General features: G+C 43.5%; 2 protein-coding genes across 3 annotated transcripts; one reads left to right on the forward strand and one right to left on the reverse strand.

Moving 5' to 3' along the window:
• Positions 1-918: 918 nt before the first annotated feature.
• Positions 919-5,809, forward strand: LOC123045795 (uncharacterized membrane protein At3g27390). Of its 2 annotated transcripts, XM_044468970.1 has the most exons (11): positions 919-1,493; positions 1,634-1,965; positions 2,912-3,020; positions 3,115-3,307; positions 3,406-3,542; positions 3,747-4,035; positions 4,140-4,246; positions 4,331-4,484; positions 4,757-4,955; positions 5,044-5,284; positions 5,370-5,809. In XM_044468970.1, the coding sequence occupies exons 2-11, from the start codon at positions 1,866-1,868 to the stop codon at positions 5,617-5,619; spliced, it is 1,779 nt and encodes a 592-aa protein (XP_044324905.1). In that variant the 5' UTR covers positions 919-1,493; positions 1,634-1,865; the 3' UTR covers positions 5,620-5,809. The 2 variants fall into 2 exon arrangements, with proteins under 2 accessions (XP_044324905.1, XP_044324906.1); XM_044468971.1 differs by lacking the exon at positions 919-1,493 and having other exon boundaries at positions 1,528-1,965.
• Positions 5,810-5,889: 80 nt separating this feature from the next.
• LOC123045794 (uncharacterized) lies at positions 5,890-12,226 on the reverse strand. Its single transcript, XM_044468969.1, has 6 exons — positions 12,003-12,226; positions 11,847-11,914; positions 11,038-11,281; positions 6,943-10,596; positions 6,605-6,665; positions 5,890-6,315 (listed from the first exon to the last, which is right to left on the reverse strand). The coding sequence occupies exons 1-6, from the start codon at positions 12,151-12,153 to the stop codon at positions 6,183-6,185; spliced, it is 4,311 nt and encodes a 1,436-aa protein (XP_044324904.1). The 5' UTR covers positions 12,154-12,226; the 3' UTR covers positions 5,890-6,182.
• Between the last annotated feature and the right edge of the window lie 1,933 nt (positions 12,227-14,159).

Consider the following 14,159-nt stretch of genomic DNA (forward strand, 5'->3'; position numbering starts at 1 on the left):
GGTATTCCAAGAGATCAAGGAATGGAGACTTGTTGGTTTCGGTGTTGGAGGCCTAGACCCTTTTGTGAGAGAGTGATCTAGGTGTCTCTGTCTGTCTGGCGTGGTGTGGGTGGGTTGCCATTTGGGATGTTCGCATCCCTACTTGGCCTCTTGTAATTATACTCTAGTTACGGCACGCCTTTGGCGTACTCTCAAAAAAAATACTCCCTCCGTTCCTAAATATTTGTCTTTCTAGAGATTTCAACAAATGACTACATACGGAGTAAAATGAGTGAATCTACACTCTAAAATATGTCTATATACATCCGTATGTGGTATCTATTTGAAATCTCTAAAAAGACAAATATTTAGGAACGGATGGAGTACATCTTCAAACTCTATTCTTCTTTCTTAATGAAGTGGCGCGCAAGTCTCATGCGCATTCTGGAAAACAAAATGGAGGGGAGAATGCATACAAGGTTGGACGAGGAACGAAGCAATGCAGAAACTTACTTCCTTTTTAAGGAGGAGAATCCCTCAGATGAATAGCCTGCTTAGTTTAGTAGTACCAAAAAAATTGACTTGTGACTACCTATTTATCTTGCCATGCTCTCAAAACCTGTTGGTTTTCTTTTGGCAAGTTTTAAGGTGCCCAAATGTTAGGACGTCGAACGCTGGCGAGTCAACTCTCGGCTGCCAAACAGGCATGCTCGCTCGAAATCACTACGATCACAGAACTGAAGTCACCGGTAATTTCCCTAGATCTGTGACAGCATCAGCGCGTGGGGACCCGCTAGAGGACCCTAGTCCACACGTCGCCCTCGCTGGGCAGGAAAAGGCAAAGAGTCCACATGTCATCAGTACGTACCTGATGAACCGTGTCACCCAGGTAAACGGTCGGTGTTAACGCCTCCCGTCGGTCTCACGCCCCGCGCGTCCGGAGCCGTTGCCTTCCCCTTCCGCCTGCGCCGCGCACCGCAAACCCCCTCCCCCTCCACGGCAACCGCAGCCGAAAAAGCTCCCACTAAACAAGAAGCAGAGCACGAGGCTTCCACTTCCACGACGCAATCTACATCCCTTCTTCCTCCTCCTGCACCCGCACCCCACCCAAAAGGAAGCAAGAATCTGCGCCTGCACCACAGTCCCTCCTTTCCCCCTCCTCCCCACCTCCCCGGAGCCCGCCCAGCATCGGATCCTTCGCCCCCCGGGGCGGTTTCTGAAGCCAGCCGAGCCAGCCCAGTCCCACCACCAATGGGCGCCGTGGCGGTTCCTTTCGCTGCTCGTTTTCTGGTGTAACCACTCCGGCCCCGGCCCCGACCATCTATCCCATCTCCCTGCGCTTTTGCGTCGGCAAGGCTCCCCTCCAACTCCAACCAAGCTTTCCAACGGCACGGGCTTGTCTCCCGCCGGAGGGAGGGCCCACTGCCCCTGTCGTCTTGCTGGCGCTGGCACTCTAGTCCTTCCTAGGTTGTCCCTCCCTGCATCGTCTTGGGGTGGTCCGAATCTTCAGTCAGGTCCGTCCGTGCTTGCCTGGTCCTTGATTTATTTTTACTCCCTTCCTTTTCTGCCGAGATGTCGTTGTTGCTCTCCGGTTTGAATGAGAAATTCGTCCCCGGTTGTTGAAAACAGTGCAATTTCCTCTTACTCCTCCCAGGAAGGCATCTAGGTATTCTAGCCTTGCTTGTGTTTGGGGTTTCGCTCGTTGCTTCCCAACTGTCCAAGGTTTTGCCAAGTTTTGGGTGACCAAGGATTCCTGGTGAGGAGGATTCTGGTTCTCCTGAAACTCCTTGGTGCTCCGAATTTGGGGTGTTTTGGAGTCTTGGCCTCCTCGGGCTCCTGCTTCTTGGTTGGTCCGACTCCGACCAAGGCTCAAGAAGAAGTTGCCAATGGAGCCGCCTAGTAGCAGCAGGTTCTGGGCTTCTCTCTGGACCTTCATCAAGTTCCTGCCCTACTTCTGCGGCCTCTTCATCCTTGGGCTCATTAAAGGTGACATCCTGGTCTCTCTACTCTGTTGCTTCTTTTAGTGTGCAAGTCTGATCTGTCATGTGTGAGTAAAATGGAATGGTCCTATGTGCCTGTACATTTGCTTGCCTTGTATGCCAGCCTCTTGATTTCTCTGCTGCTTGTGTAGATGCCTGATAGGCTGGTACTTCTCCTTTCTTGGAGCACTTAATTAGGCCCAGCTAAAACTGTTGCTCACTATGTTGTTCCAGCTTTAGTTATGCTATATGACCAGATTGTGACCTGGCTTGAGTTATTAGCTTTGAAAAGTAGTTGTTGGTTTAACTGATGGACTGGTGTCATTTCAGTTTACTCTGTTCGTTATTGGATAACAGTGTCTATGTTTTAATAATTATCAAATAACCCTTTATGGACAGACAGTATGCACTTTCACCCATAAGGCTATATGGGATCTTTTACATATGCTTCAACCTAAAAAATCTTTCACCCATAAGGCTATATGGGATCTTTTACATATGCTTCAACCTAAAAAATCTTGTGGTTTCTTGCACAAAAATATCTCGTGCTTGTTTTGTCAGAACTAGCATCAATTGGAAACTAGTCTCAGAAAATGTTCTCTTTGTCTCGTCTATAGAAGTATTTAGTATGTATTGCGTCCATGTTTTTTTTGTTTTTTTACGAATGAAACCACGAAGTGTTCAGTACATATTTGACCTTGTGGATCTGTTGTATTTTTCGAAAGCTTTCAGTTCAATTATGTCGGCTGTTGATGTGTGAATGCAAGTTCACACATGGATTTGCAAATGAGTGACAAAGTTTCATGGGGATCAATGTATGTAAAATCTGAAAGTGCAACGATGTTATGTGCTTAAATACTTCTATTTGTGTTGTTAGTTCATCTTTGTTTGATTTTTCTACATATTTAAACTATGTATCGTGTCCCCTCACTTCATATAATCAACTCTAACAGGTGTTCTGCTATGCCCTTGGGCATGCCTTATTATGGCAATCGGAATATCTGCACTAATTCTTGGGTTATGGCCTATGCATCTGATTTGGACATACTACTGCATCATCAGGTACAGTGTCTATATTCTGCAGTTTCACCCTTAGCAAGCACATTAATATGCGTCCAAATACTCATATTATGTGTCTTCTTTTTCTCAAAGGCAGAACCAGAATGGTTGGACCTGTAGTAAAGCTTCTACTTCTTGTTGCTGCCACTGTGATCATGTTCTTATGGTTGATAGTTGGCATCCCGGGAAGCGTTTTGGCTGGATTATTATATGGCTTTCTAGCACCAATAATGGCCACATTCGATGCAGTTGGAGAAGGCAAAGAAAATACATTTGTTCATTGCTTTGTGGTAAATTTTCTTTTCTGGAAACATGCCATTCCTTTGTATTTATGCCCCTCCTGTTTTGTTAGAACATATTTTACATGTCTACCATCTCAAAACTGCAGGATGGAACTTGGAGCACTATTACTGGGAGTTGTACAGTGGTCAGGGATTTGAAAGACATGCTTTTCCACTCCTATTTTTCAATTATGGATGACCTTCGATTTCAGACACCTCCTGGTGGAAAGCCATATGAGATAAGGTTTGCTTCCTGTTTGTGTCTAGTACTAGCTTTTAACTTATATGACCTTCATCACATATGCAAACTAGCACCTTTTATGGTTGACTTCATAGCCGAGAGAAATGAGCCCTAGATGCAGTGCTATGTATTTAGGCAGCACATCTCTTTTTGTTCTTCCTTGAAGAATTATGAACTATAAATATTGAGTACAAATATCTCCTGCAGATTGCTTGATATTCCTGGGGCGTTGTTGTCTGCTGCTTGTGGACTCATACTGGATGTAATAATGTTCACACTAATTGCCATCTACAAGTGCCCTGTGATGCTTTTCAAAGGGTGGAAACGACTGATTCAGGATTTGATTGGGAGAGAAGGACCTTTTCTGGAGACAGCATGTGTGCCATTCGCAGGTCTTGCTATTCTTCTCTGGCCATTTGCGGTACTAGGGGCTGTTCTTGCATCTATCCTCTCCAGTATTCCTTTAGGCCTGTTTGGTGCAGTTGTAGCTTACCAGGTATGGCAACTTGTACTTACACAAATTATCATCTAGTGGCAAATGCTAGGCAATATCCTTTTTCTTGTTGAAGTCATGGAGCCTTGCTCATGTTGATTTCTCAGGAATCCTCTGTAGTCATGGGACTCTCTTATGCTGTCTCATCTGTGTCCATCTTTGATGAGTACACGAATGATGTACTTGACATGGCACCGGGATCTTGCTTTCCAAGGTATAATCATAAACCATATTGCATGCCTTTGGATCAAATCATAAATAACTTGAGGTTTCTTGTACTGACATTTGAACTCTCTAGGTTGAAATATCGGAAACAGAAAAATGAAGATTCTTCACATGGTGGTCACCTATCTAAGCCAGGCTCATTCGACAAGGAGAACCAAGAAGGAAAGAAACCTCTAAACCGTGTTACATCATTTAAGAACAGCATGGATGAGTTCAATCCATTCAAGGTTATCTTTTCTTGCTAATACATCAGTACTCCCTCCTTACGTCATTTAAAGTTAGTACAAAGTTGAGACACTTATTTTGGGGCGGGGGGAGTAGATCACAATGCTTCTGCGTCTTGTGACCAGCTTCACTTTCTGTACAGTCCAATAGGAATAGCACATGTTGGGAATAGGTTATCCAATTTTGTAAATGTCATTATCTACTGCTTTCTATTCCTTGATAATATTTGAACTTACAGAATCGGGGCATATAACCGATTGTAGCTGTTATGCAGATGCTGGACCACTTATTTGCTGAATGCAAGCGGCAGGGAGAGATTTTGGTGAACGAAGGAGTGATAACAATGAAAGACATCCAAGAAACGAAGTCAGGCAAAGTTGGCAGTGGGGTTCTTAACGTTGGATTACCGGCATATGTAATCCTTAATGCCCTCCTTCGGTCTGCAAAATCTAACTCTAATGGCCTAATCTTGAGTAAGTTCACATAAAAACTTTCTTGTTACACCACTACCAGAAGGGTGTTATGATTACCTTAGCCTGACCTGATTTGGAACATATTCAGGTGATGGTGCTGAGATTACATCTGATAATAGGCCTAAAAGCACTCTCTTTGACTGGTTCTTCGACCCTCTTATGATCATCAAGGAACAAATTAAAGCCGAGAATTTCACAGAAGAAGAGGAAGAATACCTCAAAATGCGAGTCCTGATGGTTGGTGAGCCCAGTAACCTCAAGGGCACTCTTCCTCATGTGCCATCACTGAATGAGCGGAAAAAAGCAGAAATCGACGCATTTGCTCGAAGGTACCGCCCTGCTCATTCTTTCATTTTGGTCAACACTATCACTGATATTTGCTAAACCGCCTGCTCTTTCTCTGTATCATCAAAGATTGCAAGGAATCACAAAGTCGATATCGAGATATCCTACATCCAAGCGCCGTTTCGATGTTCTTGTGAAGTCTCTGTTGTCGGAGCTCGAGAGGACGATGGGTGGCAGCTTGCCTGCCAATGGATCCCAAGCGTTAAGGTTGAGAGGCGGTATTGCCCGAATGCTTAGCCAGAAATCCGTTGGGAAGACGGCAAACATCACGGATGAAGATCCAGAAGCGCAAGTAACAAGGAAGGCTCGCACCCCGTGATAGCCGAGTCTTTGGCTGTGTATTGTGTACGTAGTTGACAAGCTAGTGAGAGACCAGCTCTGTAAAAATGTGTAAAAGAGAAACAGCTTGAGCGTTCTTAGGTGTAGCTTGAGTTGTTGCAAGTTTTGTTGTGTAATTTGCTGCTATTGGTTTTTGCAGACTACATTTATGAGAAATCTTGCAAGGTCTCGCTACTATGTTAGCGTTTGAACTACCACGTGACATGTGATAAGCAATCCAAACTACTACAAAAAATGTAAACATTTGAACTTGTCTCTGATATCACGAGGAGAAATTGCATTAAACAAAGCTTGACTGTGAATTTGTTACCGGCTAATTTGTTCCACAAACTTCGTCAACTCATCCACAGGCAACAACAGGACACCAAAATAGCCACGGTAAAAAGGACAATTGACGAATTTTGAGGACAGTCACGACCACAAACTCAATACATCTGGAGGTGTGAACTTCACTTTAACATGTTCAGCAGCTAAATCCACAAATGCGCAAAAAAAAACTGGGAATTGCGTGAGACTCGCGTTGATTTAAGCACCAGGTCCGATTCAGCCCCAAAGACTGTCTGGAGGCTGGCTATCAGGCACCTCGGTGTCCTCCAGCAGCTCGGTTGGTTTCAGCCTCGCCTTCTTGTAGCTACTGGAGCCTCGGAGGACAGAGTTGATGTCACTCCTCTGTGACCTGAACAAATGGGATCAAAGCAACTCAGGTCTCAGCAAGCTTCAACGTTGTAGACCAGGAAAAGGCGAAAATCGGACTATGTTCATCTAGTCAAGCAGTTTTATCCAAAATGTTACCGTGCATGCATCTACGCCCAGTGGGGATACAAGACGGCTACAACATAGCTACCATAGTACATTAATGTGCACCCTGCTCGCTTGTTCACATTTGCAGTGTGCTAAACTAGTTCGTCTAGTCAAGCAGTTCTATCCAAACTAGTTATTTTTAATATACAGATTCAAGAACTTACAACGATGCAATGCCTTCATCATCAGGTACGTCGCTTCCCTCCCAGGCCGTGGATGAAATTCCTGTTGAATGCACATCAGTTAGCCAATTTCCACTAGTGGACATATCATCAGATGCAAAGTCAGTGTATTGTGTGCCATTCTGGAGATACACTGAATACTGAAAAGGGGAATTTATCAAAGCAAAGCAAGAATTTTGGAATGAGTTCACCACGGCAGAGGAACACATAAAAGATAAGAAGCAGTTATATTCAGTAAGTAAATAAATGCATAACAAGTGCAAATGCAATCCAGCATAAAGTTGGCCAGCTAGTACCTATTCCATGTTACATGTTCCTACCTGAGTCAGCAGATGTGGATGAATCATCTGATGAGTTTTCCACGCCAGCCTTTTCATCCATGGTGTTCAATAGTTCATCAGAGTCTTCACTTATGGTGTCACTGAAAATTGCGCTAGCGCCTCTCTTACTGGTATCCTTCTTGGATTTGTCATTGAGCTGTTCATATTTTTTTCTTGGAACTTTCCGAACTGCTACTCTAAATCGGTTAACAGCTGGTGTGCCATAAGTGCTTTCATTTGATGCTTGTGGGCTCATGGGACTGCTCTGAACAACATTGCTTACAACCTTAGGATTTCCATTTGCCCTCCCATCAATAGACCCGTCATGTTTTCTATTCTTACCATGATGCTTTGTCTGAGAAGTAGAGTTCATTTGTTCTTTGCCCATGGGTGCATGGTCCTTCTCAATGGGCAAATCAGTCTGATTGTCAGCACCAACCTTGCTTTGGCGGGGCTTCTTTTCAAGAGTGCTATCACGTGTGGCATCTTCTTTTTCCTGTTGCAGCATACTATTATTCTGAGTAATTTTATCCTTCTTCTCTTTTGCATTGCCCCGATCCATTCTTCCTTTCTGCGGTGCAGAAGTATCAGTATCTTGATTACCACCATCTGCATTTTGAGACTCGGGTTTGACTAAATCCTGTTTTCTTTTGCTCTTCTTTTTCTCCTTGGTTTTCCTCACATTACCATCTTCTCTGTTAATGTTTTCTGCTTCGGTCTCCTGTTGCGGCATACTATTATTCTTGGTAATTTTATCACTGTTCTCTTTTGCATTGCCCTGTTCTATTCTTCCCTTCTGCACAACAGAATGCAGCAAATTTTGCGAACAATTATCAGTGTCTTCATTATTACCAATAGGGTTTTCGGACTCGGGTTTGACCAAATCCTGCTTTCTTTTGCTCTTCTTTTTCTCCTTGGCCTTTTCCACATTACCATCTTCTCTGTTCGTGTTTTCTGCTGAAACAGATGGCACACCCACATTGCCAGTATCAAAATGATCAGCTACACTAGTTTTATCTATATGAAGATGGGATTCTGGCAGATCATTTGGTTCAATAATACCAGCACGTTGAGACTGCATATCTGGTTTTCTTTTGCTTTTCTTTTTGCCCTTAACTTCCTTTATAGTAGTTTCATCATTGTTTTCTGCAGAAACAGATGGGCCATTCATCCCACTGGGGCTAAAATGGTCCAAGAAATTAATTTTGCCATTTTCAGAACGAATCGCTGCAGGATCATTTGGTTCAACAGCACCAGCAGAACCTTTAGGAATAGCTGCTCCCTCCAGAGCACTGGAGTTCATCAAATCTGCAACAGAACCTTGTTCCAAAGCAGTATCCTGACTCTGAAGTTCGGTCTTGGAAGATTTCTTCCTTCCCTTTCGAGCATTAGGCTTATCACGTGTGATAATTGTGCCATCTTTATGAACTACTGATGGTTCTGTTGGAGCTCCTACTATATTTTTGTCATTATGAGTCCCACCATCAGTTACATATTTTTCCTGGTCATCCTTTATGAACTGATTATCTTGTCCATGTGTAGGATGATTTATTTCCTGTATTGTAGGAGTCTGAGTCTTCAAAGACTTTTTGCTTTTCTGCCGTAGTACTTGACAAGTACTTGCAGGAGCATCAATTGAAGAACCTTCCAGAAGCAATTCCTCTTTGGTGTCATTTCCTCCTTCCAAGTCCTCTGTGGGAACCTGTCTGACTTGCACACCCAAAGACTGAATATCTTTACTGCTATCAGTAGAGACATGCTTTAATGAAGTCTTCTTTCTCTGACGCTTACTGGATTTGGTTCTGCCATCAGCTGGCACTACTGTATTCTCAGTCAAAACATCATTAAGATCATCAGACTGATTATCTGCTGGATATTTCGGAGGTAAGGCTGCACTAACAACACCTTCAGTATGTTCCTTTACTGGATCTCCACTTAAGTTGTCTGTGCATCCTAAATCTGCCAATACCTCATTAATCACATTGGTTGCTGCTACATCCGCGGTTCCATCAAGCTTCCTGCAATCACTACCCGTTGCTTCTCCTATAGTGCCTTGTGTTGTTTGCTCTGCATTTAGGGGATCATCACTTGTATGTTGTGCCGAGCTTCCACCTGTAGTGAGTCCAGATGATTTTGTCAAAGGATCATCCTTTGAAGACTCCAAGCGGAGTTTTCTCTTCTTTTTACGCTTCCCATCACCAGTTGGATTTTCTGTTACAGTAGAATCCCCTTGATTCACCTTGCTTGGTTCATTTACAGTCTCCACCTGAGCATTTGCAATGGAGCCAGATGGTTTTGTCATACATTGAGTAGTAGGACCATCCTTTGAAGACTCCGAGTGGCGCCTTTTCTTCTTCTTCAGCTTTCCATCACCATCTGAATTTTCTATGACATTAAAATCCCCTCGCTGCACATTACTTGCGATGTGCCGCTTATAAGGGTCATCTAAGATCTCCCCCTGAGTAGACACTATATCTGATTTGGCTGATTTCTCGCTATACCCAGACTGGTCTTTTGCTTCAGCAGTATCCATGGAAGATAGGCCAACAGAGCTAACCTTATTTGATTCCTGGCAATTCTTCTCATGAGAAATATTACCGGTTGTATCTGCCATATCCAAGACATTCTCGCTTTTACTTCCTTTCTCCATGTTGCTTACCTCAACTGCTCTTTCATCATGATATTCATCATTGATTCCTTCTGCAATTGTTTCTTCACGAGCTACAACTTTGCAAGTGGAATTACTGGTCTCTCCAACTGCCTGATTTCCAGATCCTTCATGTACAATATCGATGTTACTTTTGTCAGCAACTAGATCAGTAGTTGCCTGAGCATCAGTACCCAACTGGCTTCCACTACTGAGTTGTGATGATGGAAGATGCATGTCAGATGGTCTGACCATTGCTTTGTCTCTGCTAGTCATTTCAACATTATCTGCACCATCACCTTGTTGCCCTTGGTTTTCATGAAGCAGGCCTCCATCTAAAGCTTTTGGTTCCTCCACTGTTCCAGCTGATGGTTTTGTTATTTCCTGGGAAGAAACATCTTTGGGAGAGACTGACTGATGTTTTTTCCTTTTCTTATTCTTTCCAGGAATGACTGGATTTTCAGGCTGGATTAGATCCTCTTGTGCATTTCCATGTGATTCTTGCTGAAAAGAATTGCTTGGAATTACCCCAAGAGAATTAGTGTTTGTTTCCAACGAAGGCTTATCCAAGCTATTCACATCCCTGGTTTTGTAATCATTAGTTTCTCTAACAGGATCTACAGCTGACGTGTTAACAGAATCAGCCCTTCTAGCCCTTTTGCGCTCCTTTTCCTGAGAGGGATCATCCAGTGCATGAAGTTCTCCCACTGTTCCTTCCCTTATCCCCGCTTGTTTGTCACCAGAAACAACACCAAGATCATGGTCTTCGACACTATGCAGAAGGTTTTCCTTTCGTGCGAGAAACTCCTCTCCAACCAGGGCCACATTGCTTTGATTTGAAAATCTACTGACATTTGCCACAGAATTTGTTTGTACATCAGTAGCCAGGCTTACTGCTGCATCCTTCTTTGTTTCCGTATTCGGATGTGACGAGGATGACAGCTGCACATCATTTGGCACTGCATCATGTGCATGAACATTAAGCAATGCTGCAGCCTCCTCACTACCTACAAAAGCACATGAACTATTAGATTTTAAAATAACTCAGCATAAACCATATGAAGGGAAATCAACAATATTAGCAGGTTCAACCTCATGACTCAACAGACGATACAACTACGGACAGCATAATTTTTACAACTTACATGCATACTCACAAGAGGTTAATCATATGCATGAGAAAGAACATTCTGACTCGAGCATGTCAAAGAAATCCACAGCCTCCACTGAGTGAGAAGGAGCTGTAGGTTGACCATACACAGGAGATTTGATACAAAGGTTCGGTTCAGAAACACAAAAAACTTGAATGATCAATTCAACTGAATAGCTAACCTCATATCCAGAATAAGACATTAACCAACAATAAGCAAACTACAAAACAGTAGCAATGCTAACTTGACACAACAATTAATACAATTCAAATGCCACAGTGGATGCTAACTCAATACCTTCCAGCATTTGAGGATTTACACCACCTGATATTGTTGCAGGCAACTCCATAAGACATTTGTCCATATCAACTCCAAGACAACCTCTACTTGATCTCCCTCTATCCTCATCTCTGCAGTAGTGTGAGTCCGTCGCAACTGCTGCCATCTTGACATGCAGAAAGCACCCAGCTTTGACTTTGGAAAATGCACTCCTCACTGCCATCGAATCAGAGAGGTGGTACATTGCACCCTTACGTAGCACCTGGCGGAAATACTAACACATTTAGAAACTTGCATTACCCTTTGAGGGTCTCCAGATTGCACATGCTAACTGTATGGAGTTTCGGAAGAACATGCCATTCAGTCCAGGACTACGAGGGGGGAAATGAGTTGCCTGACTATCAGAATCAAGATATACATCTTTGAAGAATCACAATTCATGTACATATTCAATGAACTTTGTAAATTTTGATAGCCATCTATTGCATTTTTTATCAAAGAAACCAGAATTGTTAGTTGGCTCAATCTCCATTAGGCGTTTGAAGAACCATACACACTAATTCGGAGGCAGGGTTTATTGAGGTTTGGGGGTTTGGAGGCACTATGCTCCCAGCTGATGAGACGCCAATTAAGTAAAACGTGCCCATATTAAAGCATCTGATCACCTAACAAAATACTGGAAAACCTACACCGAAACGTCCATACACGAGACAAACTACATGTCAAAATACACGAAATCTAAGAGACCATGAGGAGCTTACTACTCTAACATCCAGATAAAAAAATCATGTAAAAACATGGAAAGGATCAAAGCCGTAAACTAGAACCTGGAAGGACTTGACGGCGACGGGGCCGAGGTCGGGGAAGGCGGCGGCGTGCTCCACGGCCACTTGCGCTGCGGGGAAGCAAACAGGCGAATCAGATAAAGTTCTCCCGGTTTGGGTTTGATAGGAGGAGGGGAGGGGAGGCGACGAGAGGCGTACACTTGAGGCGGCGGATGGTGGAGTCCGCGGCGACGTTGAGGGCGAGGTGCGTGCCAAGGTCGGTGTCGAGGAACAGGGACAGGTGGGCGCCTCCGTCGGCGGAGCGCGCCTGCAGCGGCGGCGGTGACGGCGACGACCGCGGGCCGGCCATTGCTGGGGTGCGGCCGCCGCCAGCAAGAGAGGGGAGGAGAGGGGTTTGGCAGAGAGAGACGAGAAGTGGCGTATTTTGAGGATGCGCTTTAGGTTATAGGCCAACCATTTCGAAATTACTGGAGATTTTTTACGAAGGGCGCGCATGGCCAAAATAAAGAGGCGGAAATTTTCTTTCTTTTTTTAAGAATAAAGAGGCAGATTTGGTTCTACAGTACAAAGCATTTGTCCTTTTTCACAAGAAGGTCCTTTCTATTACACCACAAAGAGTTTCCTCTCGTTTAACTCCGAATTTACATTTGAAGAGGACCACATGTATTAACTACAAAGAGATAATACTATGTACAAACTATGACATGCTTATATAAGGTGTACTCGCCAAAAAAAACTTATATAAGGTGGAGCTTGCAGAAAAAATGAATATGTGAAAAAGGAATTCTTGCCAACTACTAGTAGCATGTTGCCATTGATTGATGTTTTTTTTTTTGAACATGGGATATTTCATCGATCTAGCAGCAGCGTACATATACAACCGTGCATTGCAACATAGGACCATCTGCAAAAACAGTTGTATTGAGACAATTCTCATTGCTAGAAGCTAAACATCTGAAACATGAACATCTATTTTGAATCTTTAGTGTTAGCTTGGCCTAGTGATGTGCTCGATAATTCTGACTCCTATGAATGTGGTAGATCCCGAAAGCATTGAAGGCTGAAGAAGTTGCCATTTGGGATAGTTGCGGCTGATGGTCCAGCGACCCGGAGTGACGAAGAGATTTTGAATGTTGCCGCCTTCGCCAATGTTGCATTGTCCGTCAGGAAAGTGGCCCGCTGAAGCTGAAGCAAACCTGCAGCGCAAGCATCAAACTGAAAGCTTCGGTCTGGATGGCAAAAGCCACTAGTGGAGAGATAGCCGAGATACGAAGTTGAGCATGTCCAGTCGCCTCCCAACCGCATGAATATACCTAATCCAATAGGTGTCGGTTGGCCATCCGAACTACAAAACCAAGAGGGATCCGAGAATATAATAGGACCTGTAAAACTAGAGATATCCCTAACTGTGCTTTCTGGATGTGGTACACTATGAAGGGAGGCATGATCCTCCTGGACTCACACAACATGCTCCATGTGTAATTGGGTATTAACTTCTATAATACTGACATGGGAAGGGACTGAAAGCTCAAGTTTTGTTCCTTGCAAATTCGCCACTGCGGCCACGTAAACATGGGAAGGACTACAAGATTTCCTGCAAAAAGTCAAGTCATTTTGAGCTTTCCAAATACACCACAGAAAGTGAAGAGAGAGTTTACATTTATCTATGGATGTTGAGAAGAAAGCAAGCGCTATATCATGTGAGGAATTGTACCACTGTGTTGGGCAAGAAATTCAGTTTTAATAAACCAAGGAAAGCAATATCAGGCTGCTTTTGAAACTGGACATAGAAAGAAGAGATGCATTTCATCTTCAAGGTTTCCACAACTAGAACGATATTGACTGTCTTTTTTGAGTACTTACCTCCTCTCTTGCCGGTAGGTAGAGCATTCCTAAGAAGTCTCAAAGCGGAAGTTTGAATCATTGGCGCCATTTGGTTTTCTTTCCACACCTGATCGGGCAAAGAAATAAACTACGAGGATACAGTTGTCGGCCTCTGCCTCAGAGGAAGCTGCAGGCTGTTGAAGCAATGCTTGTAGGCACTTTTAGTCGAAAATTGGCCTGATGGGGTTAGCTTCCAAACTAAAATATCTTGACCATCAGCATTTATAATAGGAGCTTGTAGAATTGAGCTAGCTGTTGTAGAACTAAACAAATAATTTATCAAATTTGCGTTCCAAAGTTTTTGGCCAGGTATCCACAAGTCTTTGATTTGAGCAGGGTAAACATAAGGTTGTTGTTGGATTATTAGGTTATCATAAATTGTTTCACACCCTTCAAACCAAGGCATACTCCATATTGAATTATTAGATCAACTATTTGATAAGTAGAGGTCGGGATAAGAAGGGGTTTTAC

Source organism: Triticum aestivum, chromosome 2B (genome assembly GCF_018294505.1).
Source record: "Triticum aestivum cultivar Chinese Spring chromosome 2B, IWGSC CS RefSeq v2.1, whole genome shotgun sequence".
In the NCBI taxonomy this organism is placed as follows: Eukaryota; Viridiplantae; Streptophyta; class Magnoliopsida; order Poales; family Poaceae; genus Triticum; species Triticum aestivum.